This window comes from Peromyscus leucopus, chromosome 16_21 (assembly GCF_004664715.2).
Source record: "Peromyscus leucopus breed LL Stock chromosome 16_21, UCI_PerLeu_2.1, whole genome shotgun sequence".
In the NCBI taxonomy this organism is placed as follows: domain Eukaryota; kingdom Metazoa; phylum Chordata; class Mammalia; order Rodentia; family Cricetidae; genus Peromyscus; species Peromyscus leucopus.
In genome coordinates, this window is record NC_051084.1 from 57,761,479 (window position 1) to 57,781,617 (window position 20,139).

General features: G+C 39.4%; 1 protein-coding gene and 1 long non-coding RNA gene across 2 annotated transcripts in view; both read right to left on the reverse strand.

Moving 5' to 3' along the window:
* Positions 1–9,196: 9,196 nt before the first annotated feature.
* The window catches only part of Lmbrd1 (LMBR1 domain containing 1), an 88,450-nt gene continuing 77,507 nt past the window's right edge, over positions 9,197–20,139 (reverse strand). The window contains exons 14-16 of the mRNA XM_028867987.2: positions 19,201–19,279; positions 10,546–10,637; positions 9,197–10,175 (exon numbers count right to left, since the gene is read on the reverse strand). Of these exons, the coding sequence (XP_028723820.1) occupies positions 10,062–10,175; positions 10,546–10,637; positions 19,201–19,279 (285 nt within the window). The 3' untranslated portion in view covers positions 9,197–10,061. The remainder of the gene's footprint in view (positions 10,176–10,545; positions 10,638–19,200; positions 19,280–20,139) is intronic.
* Positions 12,383–15,153, reverse strand: LOC119086781. The gene is made up of 2 exons (XR_005090136.1): positions 13,068–15,153; positions 12,383–12,980 (listed from the first exon to the last, which is right to left on the reverse strand). It is a non-coding gene; the product is annotated as an uncharacterized LOC119086781 (long non-coding RNA).

Genomic DNA, 20,139 nt, shown 5'->3' on the forward strand with positions numbered 1-20,139 from the left:
TACAATAAAGTAAGCAGAAAAACAGAGCCTGGGAGACAAAGACTGCACTGTTGTCCTCGCTAACCAAGCCGAGAGCAATGTGAGGAAGGTAGAGTCCAGTGCCTTCTGTTTCCTAACAAGTGTTCTGACTGCCTCTGTGCTTGAGTTACAATGATGCTTTATTCTTGAATTTCATTATGTAGAGTTTTGAAAACCAGTTGAAGAAAATCAAATCACTAAACAATAAAAAAATGGAGATATTAATAGTGAAGACTCAAGTTTCATGGGTTTTTGTTTTGCTTTTATGTTTAACCATGACTAAGGTTATTAGGAGTTGGTTTAACACCAGGTCCATTAAGCAGAAAGAGAACAGTATGTTCCCCCACCCCAGGACCTAGAACCTCTTTAAACCCAGCTTCTTATCCCCAATAACACTGCCAAGTATGGGTTTCATTGTGTGGATCAGACTTGAATCCTATTTTTAAAAAACTAATAGGTTACTTCCATTACATTTGTACCACTATTGTACTAGTGGGCATGTCTTAGCAAGCTGACCATTGTTGTAGCTTCCAGGATTACACAACTGGGTAAGATTGATGATTACTTTTCTCCTCTGGTTGCGTTCATGGACCTTTCAAACTGTGCAAGCTAGCTGGTAGTGATGAAGCTTCCAGGTCAGTACCAGCTTGATTTCTCCAACTCCTACATGGTTTCCTCAGCAAGAGGTTCTCACCAGAAAGTTCTAGTGTGTAACCAAGAGCATTGGCAATAGCCTGTGCTGTTTGGGGTCTATCCTAACTAACTAACTCACTGTTAACTCACTGTTGATCAGCTAACTCACTGATCAACAAACCCAAAAGAGGAAACCCATTCCTGGCACTGGGATTTTTGTTATCTTGTGATGTCTAGTGGGGCATTGTTGCCCCATTATAGCATAACTGGATTTAAACCTCCCCATGCCCCCCTCTTTCTCTACACACACACACACACACACACACACACACACACACACACACACACACACATATGCTTGGACACCTGAAATCATCCTAGATCTGATTGGTGAATTAACCTGGCCTACAAATATCTTGTCCTCAAATGTGAATAGGATTATGGCTGGGAAGAAATTTAGCTAGGCCATCTAGACTGTACTACTGGTAATAAACCTACTTTAAGCAATGCAATTAATGGGAAAGTTTAGAGTTTGTCATGCTATATAATAAGTAGAACAAATTGAATTAGAAGATTTTTTTTTAATTTTTGAAATGGTTGTGAAATAACAGAAATGAAAACACAATATGTGGCAAAAAAAAAAAAAAAAAAAAAAAAAAAAAAGCTTTGTGTAGCCTACCTGCCCAGTATTGGGCCATAAAACTCCTAACTACTCTGCCTTTTTACAGAAAGGGCGCAAATGCTTAGAATGAAGGGACATCCCAAATATCAGGCACAAGGAAGCTCACTGTCACGTTGTAAATGTGAAAATCTTGTCTTTGCTTCACTACCAGAGTAACTAACAGTGCACACATGTTTATTGGCACAGCTCTGGCACATACCAACATTATCTCCCCAATGTTGGCATCAGAAAGGCATCCATAGTGATTTCAGTTCTTATCACACTTGAGCTGATGATTAATGCTCATCAACTTCGGGTCCCCATTTCCTCAGGCCTGCCTGATTTTGAGGTTGAAATATGGTTCATGAGGACCATGTGTTAATACTGCTTAGACAGTCCCTCCTCTTCTGGAGTTACCCATGTGTCTCACTCTTAAGCAGCATGCTTGCTTCCCATGCACACAGCCTCCTCAGGACTTCCCCCACTATTATGTGTCTGTCTCTCTTACAGACTCACTCAATAGAAGCTACTTTCCTTCCACTTGGACAAAATGATTGCCTGGAAGTGGGCTGGCATGTGTCACCTTAAGAGTCTCAGCCTCTCCTTGAGCTCAAGAAGTCACCACTCTCAGCCTTGTCACATGATGTTTTTGATGGCATTTGTGACATCAGACTGTCTAGTTTTTAATGTCTCATGATTTCCAACACCTGGAATAAAGGCACTATTCTGTTTCTGTGTCTCTAGTATATAGCTGTTTCTAATACGCGCTAGGCACTCAAGTATCAGTTTGAGCAAATGCATCAGTAAATCCATTACCAAAGGCTTTCAGGCTTGATTATACTGATGCTAGCATTTGAGCTCTTGTATACATGAAGAACCAACTTCTTTTTCCCATAAATTACTCTTATTAGGAAGACTGTTCTTTCCTTACATAGACTGAAATCTTACATAAACATTTACTTACACAGCCATCTGAGGTTTTCAAAAAGCTTCAGGGAAACGCAGTGAAACTGTTGTCAAGATTAATTATTTTGGCTACTTTTCTCATATCTCGGAGAAAAGCAATACAATGTAAAGAAGTAAGGGTTCATTTGGGTTCCCGGTTTGAGGACACAGCCCATCATGGCAGAGAAGACAAGTTGGCAGCAGCTTGAGGGAGCTAGCCACTTTGCATCCAGAGTTGGGTAGCATTGAAAAGTGGATGCTGCTGGTCAGCTCTTTCTCCTTCTAATTCAGCTTGGGATCCCTGTGTATGGCATGGTGCCACTCACATTCAAAGTAGGCCTGTTCTGCTCTGTCAAACCTTTCTGATTGCAATCACACAGAGACACCCAGAGGCTTGTTTCCATGGTGATTCAAAAAAGAAATTCACAATGAAGATTAACTATCACAAGTGCACCTCTAGTAGAGCCAACAGAGCCACTCACATTCAGGATGGGTCTTCCCTGCTCTAAATCTTTCCGAAAGCACTCTTACAGACATACTCAGAAGTGTTTCATAATGATCCTAAATCCTATTACGTTGACAATGAAAATTAACCATCACACTGTTCTTGCCATTAAATATTAGAATAAACCACACAGCAGAATCCAAAATATCAATGTATTAAAACTGCTTCATCAAATGAACTTGGGTTCCAATAAAAAGATAAAGTTTTTAGATATAACATTAGTCTTGTTCCATGGATCACCCTGCGGCTTTGTGCACACTAGGCAAGCACTATACCACTGAGCTCCACTGTCACGCAGATGATACCCTTGTGCTGAATGTGGGAAGGAATCTGCTGTCTGTGCCATGTAATTTCTCCAAGTAGTAACCTGGTCATCTGCTTATCTATGACCAAAAAAAATATCCATCTTTTGTGGACAACAGATGTTGTTGCTTTATACACATATGTTGTAGCACTCAACCTTGACCTCATTTCTGTTCAGCAGCTTTAATATTGACCTGAAGTAGAAATAAATGCATTGTGAATCCTGTGGAAAACAAATTAAGTCATCTTATCTTGGGCCTCAGTTAAAATGCTACCCCAAAGTTATGGCTTAATATTCATTTATTGGCTTTGTTATAAGCTTCACATTCCTTGAAATTTCATCATTGAAAATTATGAGTAGTTGTAGAGGTACCTCATGAGACCTTGCCAATGAGTGGAACAAGGTGGCTTTCAATAAAAATTTATGTGAGGAGGGTGAGGAGAGAAATTTTCCTAAAAATGGTCTAGCTTAATCTCTATGAATAAAATTTTGAAAATGCGTCTTCTAGGATTTACTTAATTAATCACGGCTCATGTCTTCAGGGCAACACAACTCAGTTTAGTAAAGCTGAGAAATTTGTTCACCTTGGAAGAAGATGCTACTTGAAGAAGAGTGAATGTGAAGGCTGCTGTGACTGTCAACTAGATCAAGAGAGATATGGGGGAATAACTAAGACATACCTACGTGTCTGTGGTGGTAATTCCAGGAGAGAATCTGTAGAGACAAGAGCCAAAGGGGAAAGCCCCACACTGTTGACAGCAACATACAAAAGCTGAGGCTGAGGATGGGATAAAAGTGGAAGGAAAGAAAAGCCAGGAAGCATGGACAAGTTCCATGTTGGTGTCAGGGCTTGCAGACACCATAACAGCGACTCTCAGGGAGCTTCCAGGTTTTCAGCCTCAGACCACCATCACTGGTCTCCCCTTCTGCTGAAGCATGAAACTTCTCATACTGAGCAATTGCTACCAGGTTCTACCCTCTCCATCTTGCATGTTCTGTGTTGGATGATCTATCTTCTGACTATGTAAATCAGTCTTTATAAGTAGAGAAATACATTCTTTTCCTCTGGAAAACTCTAAATAATGTAGGAAGTATTTACTACATTAATTAATTAATATTTAGTATACTACAACGGCCCTCCCAACTGCATATCTCACATATCTTTAATCCCACACTCATCAAACACGTAAATATGGTATCAGAATAGGATGTGTTAGGCTTTGGAGACATAAGCTTTCTGATACTGTAACCTCTTTATTGTAATTCAACTTTGATGAAATGACTTTCATATATTAATTGAAGTTATGCAACACATATAATCTTAGTATATATATATCAATGAGCCCATTTATTGCCAAATGCCATGTGTTCTGGACCATGTTCTGAAAAGATGGGGCCATCATCTTGATTCTTAGAAACTTCTCAGGAGCCACTGTCATATGGAATATGCAGGGACTTCTATTTGCTGAGTAAAATAAATGAAGTATCATAAACACAATGTATGTTGAGGAATTCTTGATAGGCATCTAGATTTTCCTCAAGATCCAACATTCTGTATCTTCGTATGTTTTTCTGTACAAGCTTTAGCAGTAATTAGCTCACTATTCATATTTTAATGTAAGAATTCCTATTATAACTTCCCTTTCAGGTTCAATGCCACTGGGAAAAATGGGAAGAAACAAGAAAGTGTCTGCAGTAAACTGAGCACTGCTACTTACCAAGTGGAAAGACTTCATCTATCATCTTTTAGTCTTGACTGCCAGGAAATTCAAAGACTGATTTATATCTAATTGCAATGGACATTTTATCTTCTAATGAAATTTCTCCATAAATAGGATGATTTTTCTCTTTAATATATTTGTTATAGACTTTAAAGCATTATTATTCCCATGTTTATGTATTTTAAGTGTCACTTACTGAGTTGCTATAATAAAAGCATTTTGCTTGTTGGAGACAGCTCCTCCCACCTCCACCTCCTCAAGCTATTTTTCTCTCTCTCTCTCTCCTTCCTCCTCCTCCTCCCATGCCCTCATATCACTGCATCATCAGTCAGAAGCCTGACTGATTACATTTACCTTCACAATTCTAATAAACTGCAGTGAGAGAACGTAATCTTTTCTCTATCCATCTTAGGATTCCAGCTGGGGCTCAATAACAGAGAGAAGATTAATAGAAGAAAAATCATACACGTCCACTTAAGTTTTGTGCAACACAGAATCTGTGATATGGAAATGAAGACTCAAAGAATAAGTATACTTGAATGCTTCCATGCTGGACAAAAACCAGTGAATCATGAAAATGGAACCAGACATGAGAATATTAGACTCTAGAAGCTGGCCTCAGGCAACTGATGGTGCATGAGTAGCTAGGAAGCTAAGGGTTAGTTAACAATTTGTATAGAACACAATTTTCAAAGGGGGCTGCTGACAGGGATTTTACCTTCCTTTCAGTATGGAAAGGAAATCTTCTCTCAGAAAGACAAGTTCCCAGTGTCCTTGCAGTTGCTATTTTCTAAATACCTGTAGCTCGAAACAATCCTTGTACCAATATATTTTAGGGTGGGGTACAATTTGTCACACATGAGTACTTACATTCCCTCAACTAGAAACAGAATCTTTTGATTTCTCTTCCTTTTGTAGTTGGCTTCTACTGTGCAAGGATAAAACACTGACCCAAACCAAGACAAGGGTTTCTCTGCTGATACTTCTACAAGAGCACTCAATGGCTCTTCCAGCCGAGGTTTGAAACACTTGCACAATTTCCAGAAAAACAACATAGGTCAGTCATAGCAGTATTTTACTCCCTGGGTCATTTTCTCTTCTAGTTTGATTCCCATAGTTGAGATAAACACCATGACCAAAAGCAGCCTGGGGGAAAAATGACTTATTTCACTTCCATTTTCTGGTAACACTCCATCGCTGAAGGAAGTCAGGGCAGGAAATGAAACAGGGACCTGGAGGCAGGAACGAATCAGAGCCATGAAGGAAGGCTGCTTACTGGCTTGCTTCACGGCTTGCACGGACTCAGCCTGGTTTCTTGCACAACCCAGGACCACTCGCCCGGGATGGCAGCACTCATGGTGGGCTGGACTCTCCCACACTGATCATTCATCAAGAAAATGTCCTACAGATTTGCTTACAGGCCAGTCTGACGGAGGCATTTTCTCAACTGAGGTTCCATCTTCCTAGATGATCCTAGTTTGTGTCTAGTTGACAAAATTTAACTAGCATACTCCTTGATAGGAGGATTTTATCATCCTTTCCTCTAAGGTCTTTCCTTTCCCGCTCCTTTAAAATTTTATATATATTATATAAAATCATATTTATACATTTATTTAATAAATATTTTTAAATATATATACTTTTAAAATATATACTTAATTTTTATTTTTTACCAACTGTCATTTTACCTGGTTGTTACAGCTCAACTCTTAAGAATCCTCCAACAGTTTGGCTGCTAGCCTGTGGCACTATTAAGTGACGGTGAAACCTTCAGGAGATAGACCCAGTGGAAAGAATTCAGTTCACTTGAGGTGTGCTCCGGAATGGACTATTGGGAGTCCAGCCCCACTCTCGCTGCTACCTGAACACCACAAGGTATTTGATCCACTGTGTGATCCCCATTATGCCGTCTGGTCTTTCCAAAAGCTTGTGGTGCAAGCGGAACACGGACTGAAACCTTCAGAATTAGGAATCAAAGCACATCTCTCTTCCATTTAATGTGATTCTGCTCCAGGTTGTCACAGTGACCGAAAGATGACAAAGTGATCAAGCCCGATACATCCGTTCAGTGTTGTAGGCAACACCTACTGTTCTGTGTCTGTGGGCTATTTCTAAAGCAGTACGTTACTCTAAATATCTAACATTCAGAGAGGACCTTTGCAGTATCCTAGAAAACACGATTAATTTAATCTATGTGTGTTTGAGCGTTCAGGCATACGGAGGTCAGAGGACAAGTCTCAGGAGCCCGTTCTCTCCAGGTCACCTTGGGATCCTGGGACAGAACTCAGGTAGTAAGGTAAGGACCGTATGCAATCTACTTGCTGAGCCATCATGCATGCTCATGAAAACATTCTGATATTGCTTTTTTCTCCCTGGAGCTCCTAATCAGTTTTCTTTTTTTATGCAATAAGATTTTTCACTTCTTTGGTACAGCAGCACTGAGCTGGCTAGGAGTCTGTTCCAGGTTTCTCATTGCCCTGCTACATGGCTAAATAAATGAATCACTTTGAAGTTTGCGTGGAATATGAGGGCCCTTGGTCTTTTGGAAACTCAATGCTCTAGATAATCTCTAATTTAGGCATTTTTGAAGGAGGATTTCAAAGGAAATACATTGTTCATTAGTGGAAGTCATAATACTTAGAAATCAGCTTTATGAAAACATAAAGTCCAATGCATTCCATTACACCAGGAGAGGGACAAAGTAGTTTTAGCATAAAGTAGACTTCTAAACACATAGGAGACGAGAGGAGGAAGATGTATACTTAAATTTCGTTGTTTAAATAATAAAACAAGGTAAGCTAAGAAGTTGAACAAAAAGTCCTAAAAGTATATAGAATAATTAGGATAAATATCTCTAAACTTATTAAATAGCAAAAAAAAAAAATCTCAAAAAGGCATATACGCCTCCTGACACTTAGATAAAAATACAGTTTATGTAGGCTTAACCAATGTAGACATGTTTACAGCTTCAAACTAGCAAATTTCACCTATCAAACATGTACTCTCCACATGTAAGGAGTTTTTCTGGGTCCCCAGAACAAAGTTAGAAAATTAGATGCTCTGTACATGGATTTACAGTGTGGAGAAGGTGGAGAAGGTGGATATAGAGGCAGGTAGTCATGATATGCTGCCCCGTACAAGGTCCCCAGAACAGCAATGAATGAGCAAGCATCTCACCTCCTCACGGGTTCCTTAGAGGAGGAATATAATACTAAAGCCAAGGACCGGAAAATAAGAATTTTCTTCGGAGACCAAGGAAAGGCTGACTGGGCATTACAAGCAGAAGGAAAGGTTCAACGGAGTACAGCTGTGAGGAATCACTCATATGAATGCTGTGTGAATGGCAAAGAGGTCTGGAAGCAAATAAAAACACCAGAAAGGCCTTAAACATCACATGAGGGCTTACAGGTTTTCTTTAAAAATAAGTGAAAGCATTTCACAACAAAGCAATGGACTAATTCCTTTTTCTTTAAATGTCAAGAAAAGGCTGAGGGGAGTCAGGACTTGGCAGAGCACCCAAGGAGGAAGTTCAGGAACTAGGGTGTGTTAGTATGCCTCGGCTGGAGGACAAGCACCACAGACTCAATAGCTTGTAAAATGAAAATGTATTTTCTAAGATATGGTAGCCAGAAGTCAAAGAGTAAGGTTCTCCTGAGGTCTCTTTCCTTAGCTTATAGCTTATAGCTTATTGCCTCCTTCTGGTCCTTATATGGCTCTTATATTGCCCCCCACCCCTGCTTCCTGCACATTCCAGATGTCTCTAGGAGGGATTCATTCAACTGCCTAATGGCCTCTGAACAGCCATAGTCTAAGGCACCGGGGTGAGGACTTCAACGTGTGAATTTGGAAAGGACACTACTCAATAATAGCATGGTAAATGGCAGTGAGAACAGACAAAGGAGAGGAAAGTCAGGCAGTAAAAAGCAGCAGGACTTTATGGTGAGCTTGGTATACAAGGCTGTCCTGATGGGCGGGATAATCGGGGAGCCCGATTGACAGGGAGCCTGATTTGCCAATACCAAACCAACAAAATAAAAACCAACAAAGGGAGGCTTAGTGTGCCTGTAATGGGGTTCAACCCAGCTCAATTACAGCAGTAATGTAGATTACCCATAAGTACAACTCCAGAGTTTGGGGAAAAGTAATGAGATCGAGGCCAAGAGACCGTCCACCTGAGACTGTAAACTTAGGGGCAGAAGAGATTGGCATCTAGTGAGCAAGGTGAGGGAGCAGAAGCCAAGGTCAACGTGAAGGTTCTAGAAACTCATCAGGTGAAGCAGAGAATCAGAACAAAGTGCTACCGAAACTCAGGCACAGAAGATTCAGCTGCTGATCGGTTAATTCTTACGTCTTCTCCAGAAGATAAAGGTCTTTTAATTCAAGCAGAACGGTAAATACTGTTCAATGAGTTCTAATTGACATTAGCAAGTTAGATTTTATTTTTCACCACCCAGAACACATTCAGAATATTCCATTATGTCACATTTCTTTCTTTTTCTTTTATAAGTTTCCAAACAGCAAATGAAAAAATAGGTGAGAATGATATCATATATCTTAAAACTCTTGGTAAACTCAATTTTCTGCATTCATTATTCTTGATATTTCCATTTACGATAATACAAATTTCAAAGTCTTCTATAAAACAAGTACTATCTACATTGATAAATGTGCCCTAAATATTCCTGTGGAGGTAGCAACTCTCTCAATGCATTAAGATCCGAACAATTAAACTTCTAACACATCTTAGAATACCATGGTCGTAAGCAGTTTAATAATTTTTCATGAACTCTACTTGAGTTAGACTATAATTTTATGGACAATATTGAAAACAAGCTGCCCATGAGAGCTGCGCTTATCCACGAGCAATATTATGACACTCTGTTCAGCCTATCAGAGGAAGACACTTCAAAGTTTCACATTATTCCAGAGACCCTAAGGCACAAGACAAGTAACTTCTTATGTTCTTAAAAAGCAACAAAGGGGATGTAAATTCTGCAGGATTTTAATAAATTTAACACTATTATACAATAAGGAAAATTTCCACAAACATTCCCTCACAAACCTGGAAATATGGTATTTACATAGTATTATTATAGCAATTTTGTGTTAATCTATGATACAATAATGTTACTTCAGAAAACATAAAAAATATAGTTCTTTTTAATGGCCATGCTCTCATTTTTGATGAAAGCTAGACAGTTCATCCTAATGTTACTTGAAAATGCATAACACATGTTCAGCCAGCTTCATGAAGCCCTTAGGGCAGAAGGCTGTTCACACGGAGTAGGTAGACGGCTCGTCGTCACTCATGTCCGAATCGTCATCCACTCCTTCAATGACTGACTTCTTCCCTTTACAGCAGGAGACAATTAATCCAATCAAGAATACCTGGAAATTCAAACACGTGGTGTTACGAAAATCTGACCACCTAAGCAACGCACTGAAAACCCAGTAGCTGGAGTCAGAGGGACGGCTCAGAGGCTAAGAGTTGTTCTTCCAGGGGCCTGAGTTCAGTTTGCAGCACCCACATACAGCAACTCACAACCTCCCATAATGCCAGCTCCTGGAGATCTGACCCTCTTCTGGGCTCCACAGCTACCCGGCACACATGTGGTATTCCTCACACACATACAAATTCCACCTTGAAAAACCTCTCAATGGCAGTATTGAGATTCAAACAGACTACTAGATACACACAAGCTTATACATGTAACTGTGTAAAGGAAGGCCTAGTCATGCTTGGGCTACCAATACTTACCCCAAGAAAGGCCCAGTTACCAAAATAGTATGCAGCACTGAAGAACCAGAACTTGTGGAGGAATAAGTATGTGCGGGTAACAGTACATTGATCTACAAAAGCAAAGAAACGATTATGTAAAAGCTGTAAACCTTTACAATGATTCATCTGAATCTAAAGTACTGTTAACCAAAATTATCGGCTAAAACAAGGATAGACAGTGAATGTTCCAGAGAGGCTGGGGTCTTCCCCCACACCTACTCTCAATCACAGCCAGGGTTAAACTGCCTGCCATTATGATATACAAAAAATGAATAAATATTATAAGTTTGATCCTAAACATAGACATTTTATTGGCCAGTTCAATTTATTTGAAATAGAGAAATAAGTACAACTTGCAGTGCCAGACATATAAAAGAAAAAAGGCTCTCTCATCAGGAAAAATAATGAGAGTAATCAGATACTTAGCGGACATTGCACTTTTTAAAGGAACCCATTCTCAGGACAGCTCACACTGGAGAGGATTTTCCTGTGTTCCCCATCCCCCTCAGAGCACTCTCCTGAAAAAGTAGTTGGTTCTCCTAAAGAAATACCATTATCACTGTTTACAGAGATGGCTCCTGTTGGAATTTAGAATTATAGCCTCAATAAAAAACAATTCATTTATATGTCTCCTTCAAATAAAATGTGAAAGCAGACTGGTTACTATGGTGGATGTTACATTCACATTACCCACTACATTATATTCATTATTGCCATGAAGTTACAAGACACAAACGCATCCATCGTTAAGGAAAGGCTGAGGAACTATTTCCAGCTCCCCAGCAAGGCATGGCAGCGCAGCAGGACACAACTGTGTGAGACACGGGTTTGCTGCTGCTCACAGGGTTTAACAACCTCCCTCACTTCAGGGGGCCTTTATTCTCCAGAACAAAACAGCCTTACAAAGCACCTTCTTCTCCATCCATCAAGAGAGACAGTATGACTTCTACATACTTCTATCTGAAATGGGCAAGGGCCAAACATCCTATATGCAATTGGGAGTTATTATCATGTAATCATGCTGATTAAGAAAACAGACCTTTAATTTGTATTTTATGAACTGTCTTCTCAGCTTTAATAATGCTAAATGCCACTCTTTTCTTGAAACAAAATTAAGCAGGGAGTTCTACTGTCCATTTAATATTATTTACAGGGTTTAAAAGACTTTTCTAAATTTTACGGCTGACACACAGTTTTCTGAAAAAGTAGAAATTAGGTTATATTGTACGAGAACACAAGACCTGTCCTAGAGATACGTTATGCAAATATTTAAATAACCCAAATCTCATTTACTCTGACCCTTTCCACTGTATCTCAACATGCATTTGTGAATTGCCCAGTACCAATCTTCTGACAGGGAAATACGCAGTCAGCAGGGACACAATGTCCTGCATCTGCCCAGGAGGGTTTCCAGTGAAATTCCCATCTACTGCCTCCCCACGATCCCGTATATTCCTTCGCCTTTTGTGAGAACCATGTTTGCTTAGTTTTAGACAGGTTCGGCTGATCTCAGGATTCTCCCACCTCGGACTCCTGGACGCTGGGATTACAGATGTGCACCACAGCTGGCTCTTCACACTTCTTTGCCCTCCTACCTGCAGCACTCAAGACCACGGTTTTAAACTGGGTGCTGGGGGTCAGTGCACCAGAGGAGACACTAAATACGAAATTACTTCATCATTCACTCTGCTCCTACAACATTTTACTCTCTTCAATTATATAGTTATTCCAATGGCTATCATGCGCTCTTCCCAGGATCACTACACAGATTAAATGAGGTATATCAAAAATCCTGCACTAAGTGACAGCTAGTATTCTTCCTTTTTTTTTTTTTTTTTTGGTTAAATATAAGAAATCCATGATATATCATGAAATATATCATGAAATAACATGACGACAATTCTAGGAGCTGCAAAATGGCTGTGAGGTAACTAGCTATTCTCACACCCTTGGTGAAGAATAATTCCTCTGGCTTGAGTAGCAGCATCTCTAGTTTGCACATGTTCATGGCTTTTGCTCTACGTAGAGTTGAAACAGAACGGGCTAAGCTAAATTCAAAGGTGAACACTTCAGCAACAAGAAGTACCACTTAAGAGTAAAAATCCCTTTAAATTAGTCAAGTAGAATGTGTATAAATGAAGCGAGCTATGGGCTGGAACTTAGGAAAATTTGTTTAAAACTGAAATGATTGTTCTTCATGGTCAACTAGACCGGATTTGGGATCTTCCAGGAGACAATCTCTGGATGTATCTGTGAGTTTGTTTCCAGGGAGAAGGAAGGAGAGGGCTAACTGAAGGTGGGCATCACCTTCCCCTGGGCTGGTCCGAGACTGAAGAAGGAAAACAGGTGGGAGCCAGATGAGCACCGCCTTTATCTGTTTCCTGACTGCGGACAAAAGTGACCAGCCTGCACACCTGACAAAAGTGACCAGCCTGACATGACACCACCTGACAAAAAGTGACCAGCCTGCACACCTGACAAAAGTGACCAGCCCTGCACACCTGACAAAAGTGACCAGCCCGCACACCTGACAAAAGTGACCAGCCCAGCCCGCACACTTGATAAAAGAGTGACCAGCCTGCACACCTGACAAAAGAGTGACCAGCCCGCACACTTGACAAAAGTGACCAGCCCGCACACTTGATAAAAGAGTGACCAGCCTGCTGCACACCTGACAAAAGAGTGACCAGCCCGCACACTTGACAAAAGAGTGACCAGCCTGCACACTTGACAAAAGTGACCAGCCCGCACACCTGACAAAAGTGACCAGCCCGCACACTTGACAAAAGTGACCAGCCCGCACACCTGACAAAAGTGACCAGCCTGCACACTTGACAAAAGAGTGACCAGCCCGCACACTTCACCACCACGATGGAAGGCAACTCTTCTTAGATCTAAGCCCAAACAGACCCTTCCCCCTACACAGCCTTCATCACTGTAATGAGAAACACAGCTAAAGTAAAATTATTTAAAAGCAAGGACAGGGTCTCCTCTGGCTAAGTGTTACATGAGCCTTACATACAGTATAAAACTATCTAGAAAATGTCACTCAAAAGTCTCAACATGAATGGCAGACTAACAAAGAAGAAGTTCTATTCATTTCCACGCTACAGGACACTTAGGGAGTTGAAACCTGACTGAATTAGAAATCTCAGGGCCAAGAGAGGGATTACAGGACAGCAGCTGAGCCGGCAGAAGCCAGTGCAAGTGAAATCAAATCATTCTTCCCCAGAGCCCTAATAATCCACTCAGTGACATTTGAAACTAGCTTAGACCGGATTACTTGGCCCACCACCAAAGCTGGAGCTTCAATATTTTCCCAATCACATTGTTTACGTGCTCTCCACTTTTAAAGGTATGCCTTTGATGCAAGCTTTCTAAAATTAAGGTCAGTGCTCGGCTTTGTTGCTAAACAAAACAAAACAAAACAAAAATGAAGTTTGCTAAAAATCCATACACAAGCATACATTTATTATCTGCTATGTTTAGTTTAGTACACAGAGTGGCATGTACTCAGAGAATAATGCTTGTCAATTAGCTCCTTGCTCATATTTCATCCCAAGGGATGATTCCTCATTGAACAAAGGGAGGGAGATCCTTGTTTACCATCTGCCAGTGACCAGCTGCTCACCTGAATCAGACATCTTGCACATCTCTAACTCTCTAAGTTTTCGGAGGAAAAGACAGTAAAACAATTTAACTTTCTTTGACCTTCAAATCAATTTAAGGATGGAGAGACGGTGCAGTGGGTACAGCGCATGCTGTTCGGGTATGAGGAGCTGAGTTTGGGGTTAAAACCAAGAGATCAGAAAAGCAGAAAGAAGCCAGGCACATTCTCACCACTTGGAGATCCTCTAGATGATAACAGACACAAATGTACCAGGGATGATACACACATTTAAATTTGGTTATGTTGTTGCTGATTTGGTGGTGGGGGCAGAAGGTGGCTTTAAATTTTTGTTTTGTTTTGAGATTGTTTTGTTTTGAGACAGGGTCTTCCTATATAGCCCAGGCTGGCCTTAGATTCTCTATGTGGCCCAGGCTAGCCTCAAACTCACAGTCATCCTAACATGACAGGCTAATAGCTTTCTTCCATATCTATAAGACAATATTCTAACATTAGAGCTGATCACATGTAGAAAACAGGCTAATAGCTTTCTTCCATATCTATAAGACAATATTCTAACATATATATCATATTAAAACTTCACAAATACTTCTGGTCATGATGAAAACCTAATGAGCTAATACACAGTACCCAACTGTGGCTTTTAGAAGCTATTAAGTTATATATTTAGTTGTAATAATAAGTTACATTATATTATGAAGTATACTAATAAGTCACTATAATAATAATAATTCTCTATCTATAAAGGAAGACCCCCCCAAACCACAAGTTGACCAGACTCAGTAATAACTTCAGTAAATGCAAACAGGTTGTTAATAAGAATATTTTACATACTATCAAAAACAATGCAAAACTTTCAGCAAATATGTTCTAATTAAATATGTTCTAATTAAGACTCAAGCTAACAGTGGTTACTCTTACAGCCTCACTATTCTAGAGGCTGAAGCAGGATGACTGTGAGTTTGAGGCTAGCCTGGGCCACATAGAGAATCTAAGGCCAGCCTGGGCTATATAGCAAGACCCTGTATCAAAATAAAACAATCTCAAAACAAAACAAAAATTTAAAGCCACCCTCTGCCCCCACCACCAACATTCTGGGATTAAAGGCGTGCACTACTACACCCAGCGACATGTCAGCATTTTTAAAGCAGGATATTGTCTATGTAACTATAGTACAGGTACAAAAGCCTAGAAATTTACCATTGATAGGACATGTTTTATTTTGTGTATTTTCCACCTGTCCCTTATCTCAGGAATCTCCTTTAGGACTTTCGTCTCCACTAGAGGGTACAATTCAGGACCATGGACCACATTTGAGCATATCTCTTTAATGTTCTTACTTTTTGTTTTGTTTATTTGTTTGTTTGTTTTGTTTTCCAGACAGGGTTTCTCTGTGTAGCTTTGAGCCTTTCCTGGAACTCACTCTGTAAACCACGCTGGCCTTGAACTCACAGAGATCCGCCTGCCTCTGCCTCCTGAGTGCTGGGATTAAAGGCGTGCGCCACCACTGCCCTGCTAATATGTTCTTACTTTTGTACCAATTTCTCCCGTTACCTTTTACGACACTGGCATTTTGAAGCACCAGGCTAATTACTGTAGTTTGCTCTTCAGTCTGGCTTTGTCTGATATTAATCCACTGAGTCATGTTCTCCAGTGTTGGGAGGCTGTCATTTCATGAGGTGCACACAGCTCCTTTGCCCTCAGCGATGCTGATTGTGATTGCCTGATGGAGATTTTGTCCATTTCTTCTGAGGTATAGCTATTATTTTCTTCTTCTTTACAACTCACTCAATGTTGCTTTAATCTTAAGATTTCTATACTGGGTTTAATTTCAGTCACTCCTGTTATACTTATCTCTAAATATTTGATTAGGGTCATTTGTAAATCTGTTAGGGATTTATTTATTCAGTTTTAGCTTGTTGCCTGCTGGAATTTTGAGCTTGTTTTATTCCTTCCCTCCAGTTAGCCCCTCTATTATGTGTCGACAATGCCAACATGAAGTCTGTGCAAGTCTCTCTCTATACTCACTTTCCTGGAACCTCTCATTAGCACCGTCTTTTCTGGTGTTTCCAGACTGTGTCAAGTTGACAGTGAACACTAATACACATAGAGAATTAAGACTATATTCATTTTTGAAAAACAAACAAACAAAACTCCTCAATAAGAATTGGTTAAATAGTAGGCTCCGAAATGTCTTTTAGTATACATCTGGATTAAAAATTAGATTTCCATACAATTATTAAGAGTACTTCAAAGCTACATTATGATAGGGAATTTCCTTCATTTTACAATTTCTTTCCTTTATTCTCTAGTACCATAGCTTAGTATATTCTATGAGAACTGCATTCTCAAAGGCTCAAGGCTTTCTCATCACTAAGAAGTTTGCTTCAAGCATCTACACCACTAACCACTGAACAGGGCATTTTCTTGGGTACTAAAATGCTAGTCTTCTGTTTCCTCTCTTATTTTCCAACCTATGTCTGTCTAATGACCTAGGTTACCTGTCTGTTTCTGTCAGTCTCTTTATATTGTATGTGACTTCTATTATATCTTTGGTTGGAATAAGTTTCCATTTTATTTAGAAAGAAGTAACAAAACTTTATTTTTAAAATTTAAAGGACAAATGATGTAATACTGTTGGATTTCCCCTCTCTTAAATGAAACAGAAAAACATATTAAATGTAGAGGCAAAAACAAGACTTGGAATCTGGCTCCTCAGATTAAAGCTTAACGCTCACCCTATCTGCCCAGCTCTTCTGGCCTTCTCTCTCAGAATCCAGTCTGCATCTGCCACAAGGAGGAAGCGATTGTTCAGGTAGCATTTCTAGATGTTTTCTTCAAAATATTATGGCTAATACTTCTAGAACTGTTTATAATTTGTGTGGCTCTTTTTGGCTTTCTTCCCATTTTTATGATTTCCATGCAAAAAATGTATGAGTACGGATAAATTCTCTAATCCTAATCTATGTGGTAGCTTAGCTAAATGGTTTCAGGGCTACAGGTCACCTTGTATCTGCTGGCAGAGAAAATGGCTTGGCAAATTTTATCTATACAACCTGGATTTTTGAACCATCCTTGGATGATAGGCTTATTTACTATAAAACATAGTGATCCATCTTTCTACAGTAAGATTCAATGCACAACTATTCTACTAACTTCTTTTAACATTAGTATTAGTCATGCAAGTATTTCCCATTTTTCCTTTTATATCTCCTATGTATATTATCATGTTTTAAAATTCTGTCTACTTGGCTATTTAATAATTCATCTAGTTGGGATGGCATATCAATTTATACCTTAGTGTTTGAGTGTACAACCCTACAGATTATCTGATTTCTTTTAAGGCTCTGCTCTGCTATGTGAGCAAATACACTAAACAAAATGAACACACAAAAATGAGGTCTGCTTTACGGAGATGATTACATGTTCAGCTACTCTAACATCCAAACGAGACAATGAATTTACTTCAAGAAAGCTCCAAATAATTGAATGTGACAGCAGCGTAAGATTTTGTGTGTAGGGATTTCTAATGTTAACATTTGGGAACATGGTATTCTCCAAACCTGAACTTGTACCTTATTTTCCATCTTAAATTCGAGCCTCTAGGTCACATGCTCCCAATCCACCCAATTACTGTTTGAAGTCAATGACATCAGCTCTGTCGACTGATTCAAGAAAAGCACAGACTGATAATTTCTTCTCTTTCCCTATACATACTTATCTCCATCATTAGCTTATGTTTAAACAAATTCTTCTGGTCTCTGTCATGAACTATCAGAAACTATTGCCATGTTCTTTCATTGTTTACTTCATGGTCCAATAAATCCTGGTGGACAGTCTGAACTTACACTTAATGGAAAACTGAGATAATGAGATATTAATGGTACTTCCTGCTAACCCTCAGATCACAGTAGTTACTTATCCAGCTCTGTAATCTAGAAAAAGTGGTAGTCACATTCTGTCTTGTGTTCTGTCTTGAATGTCTTTAGTGCCATATCCTCCAGAACTGGGTGACACAGGACCATCATTCATCCTTTCTAACATTTTTCTTCAACCTCTTTTTTTATAAATTCTATCCTATTAACTCCTAAAGCCTCTTGTAATCTAGACAACAAAACCCTTCTTTCTGCATGCATGCCTTTTCTAGTTTTTAATCTATGTCTCTTCCAGTCTCTGCCGTGAATTTCAGAAATGACTTAGGTAAACACCTTCCTTACTTCATACTCCTTTACTCAGCTAGTTTTTGAGCATCGTTAAAATTTCCTGCTTTTCATTCCTCTGTGTTCTCTTTTTCTGCTCTCCTGAGGAAAATGATGTTCTGAGTTCCAGTCTTCATTCCACTGTCAGCCCCTCTCTTCAGTTCTTAGCACACATGTCCAAATGTCATGAGCTCTCTGAATGTCCCTTAAGATCCTCCAGGCCCCTCAACACCCCTTACTCTCTTTCTAATTGTACCAATGTCTTTCATCTCCCACTTTACAGTTTACTCAAGTTTTCCCATCTGTCTTGGGTCACTCTAGAATTCTTCCTTCCCTAATTTACTTCCATTCTCTGATCTCAAATCCCTTTTCTATGTAACTATCAGATTCAACTTTTAGAAAAATAAATTATGAAATAACTTCTATGTCCTTACTTAAAACTTTCTCTTTGTCACTTTCACAGACCTTTTAGGATCGCATTCCTAATTCTGCAATTTCCTTCAGTCATCAATCCAACACTCATCTCCATGAACAAAAAATGAAATGTTAAGAGTGACAATGCTTTAAACTCTTGAGCACACAACTGTGTAACTTCCCAATCATTGTCTGCATACTTTGTTCTTTGGCAGGGGACAGCTTGACCTTGAAATGCTGCTTCAGTATCTCTAGTCCAAAAAACGTCCCTCTGGCTATCATTCTGCCACTCTCCACTAGGTAGAGTTAACCACACCTTCTGGTCAGGTCAGCTACCTAACGAAGTTCTTACAAATTAAAAATCCTAAGACAGTTTGACAATAACTGCTTTACCTTCAGGGGCATCTGCATCACATCTTTTTGGCACAGAAAGGGTTGAATTGCCTTTATGGACATCAGAAGTTATATTGCTCTGAAAGATGAAAATACGATTAAAATAAAAATATTGTAGTCATGAATGTATTTGGATTAATCATATTACAAACTTTCATATTCTTCCTACTAATGGCATCTAATATTCTAAAATATTACTTTAATATAAATTATAAGACAAGAAGTTAAGATAAATTCAATATTAAAGTGCTTTTGCAACACTAATTTAGGTCTTTATATTAAACAATAGGACTCTTTTCAGAAGTAGCAAGATATCAAAAAAGAAAAAGGCAAAAGCCTGGACCGCGGATTCCATTTGAAATTGCAGCAGTTGGGAGTCCAATGCAGAACGATTGTGAAAAAAAGAGCCCTATTCAAAAAGCATCCTTCCCTACTACACAAAAAGAAGCAGAAAAATGAGGGGTGGGGAGAAAAGTGGATGGTGAGAAGCAAAGTGGAAAGGAAGGAAAGAAAAAGGAAATAGGGAAAAATACCTTTTCTCAATACAAAGGAATAATATTCATTTCCACAAGAACATGCTGAGTATCAGCTGGTAAAGCAGGTAAGCGACAAGGAGAATAGCAGAGGCAGTGCATGTGACCTTGTGATCTAGCCTGGTGTTCCCAGACTCATGTACCACACGATCGGACTTAAGTGCTCCATCTACATTATTAATCAACTCATATTCCTTTGAAGTATCTTCTTTTTAATACTTTGCAAAACTAGAGATATTGTTGATGCAAGAAGTGATGTGCATTTATTTATTTATTTCATGTAAAAATAAACAAGAAAATGGAGGCAGTACAAGAGAAAAGAGATCCAGAGGACAGATGGATAATGAAGACCCCATTGAAGCAATGGGCAACACATGGATACAAGGTACACTGCTAGGAAGCACTG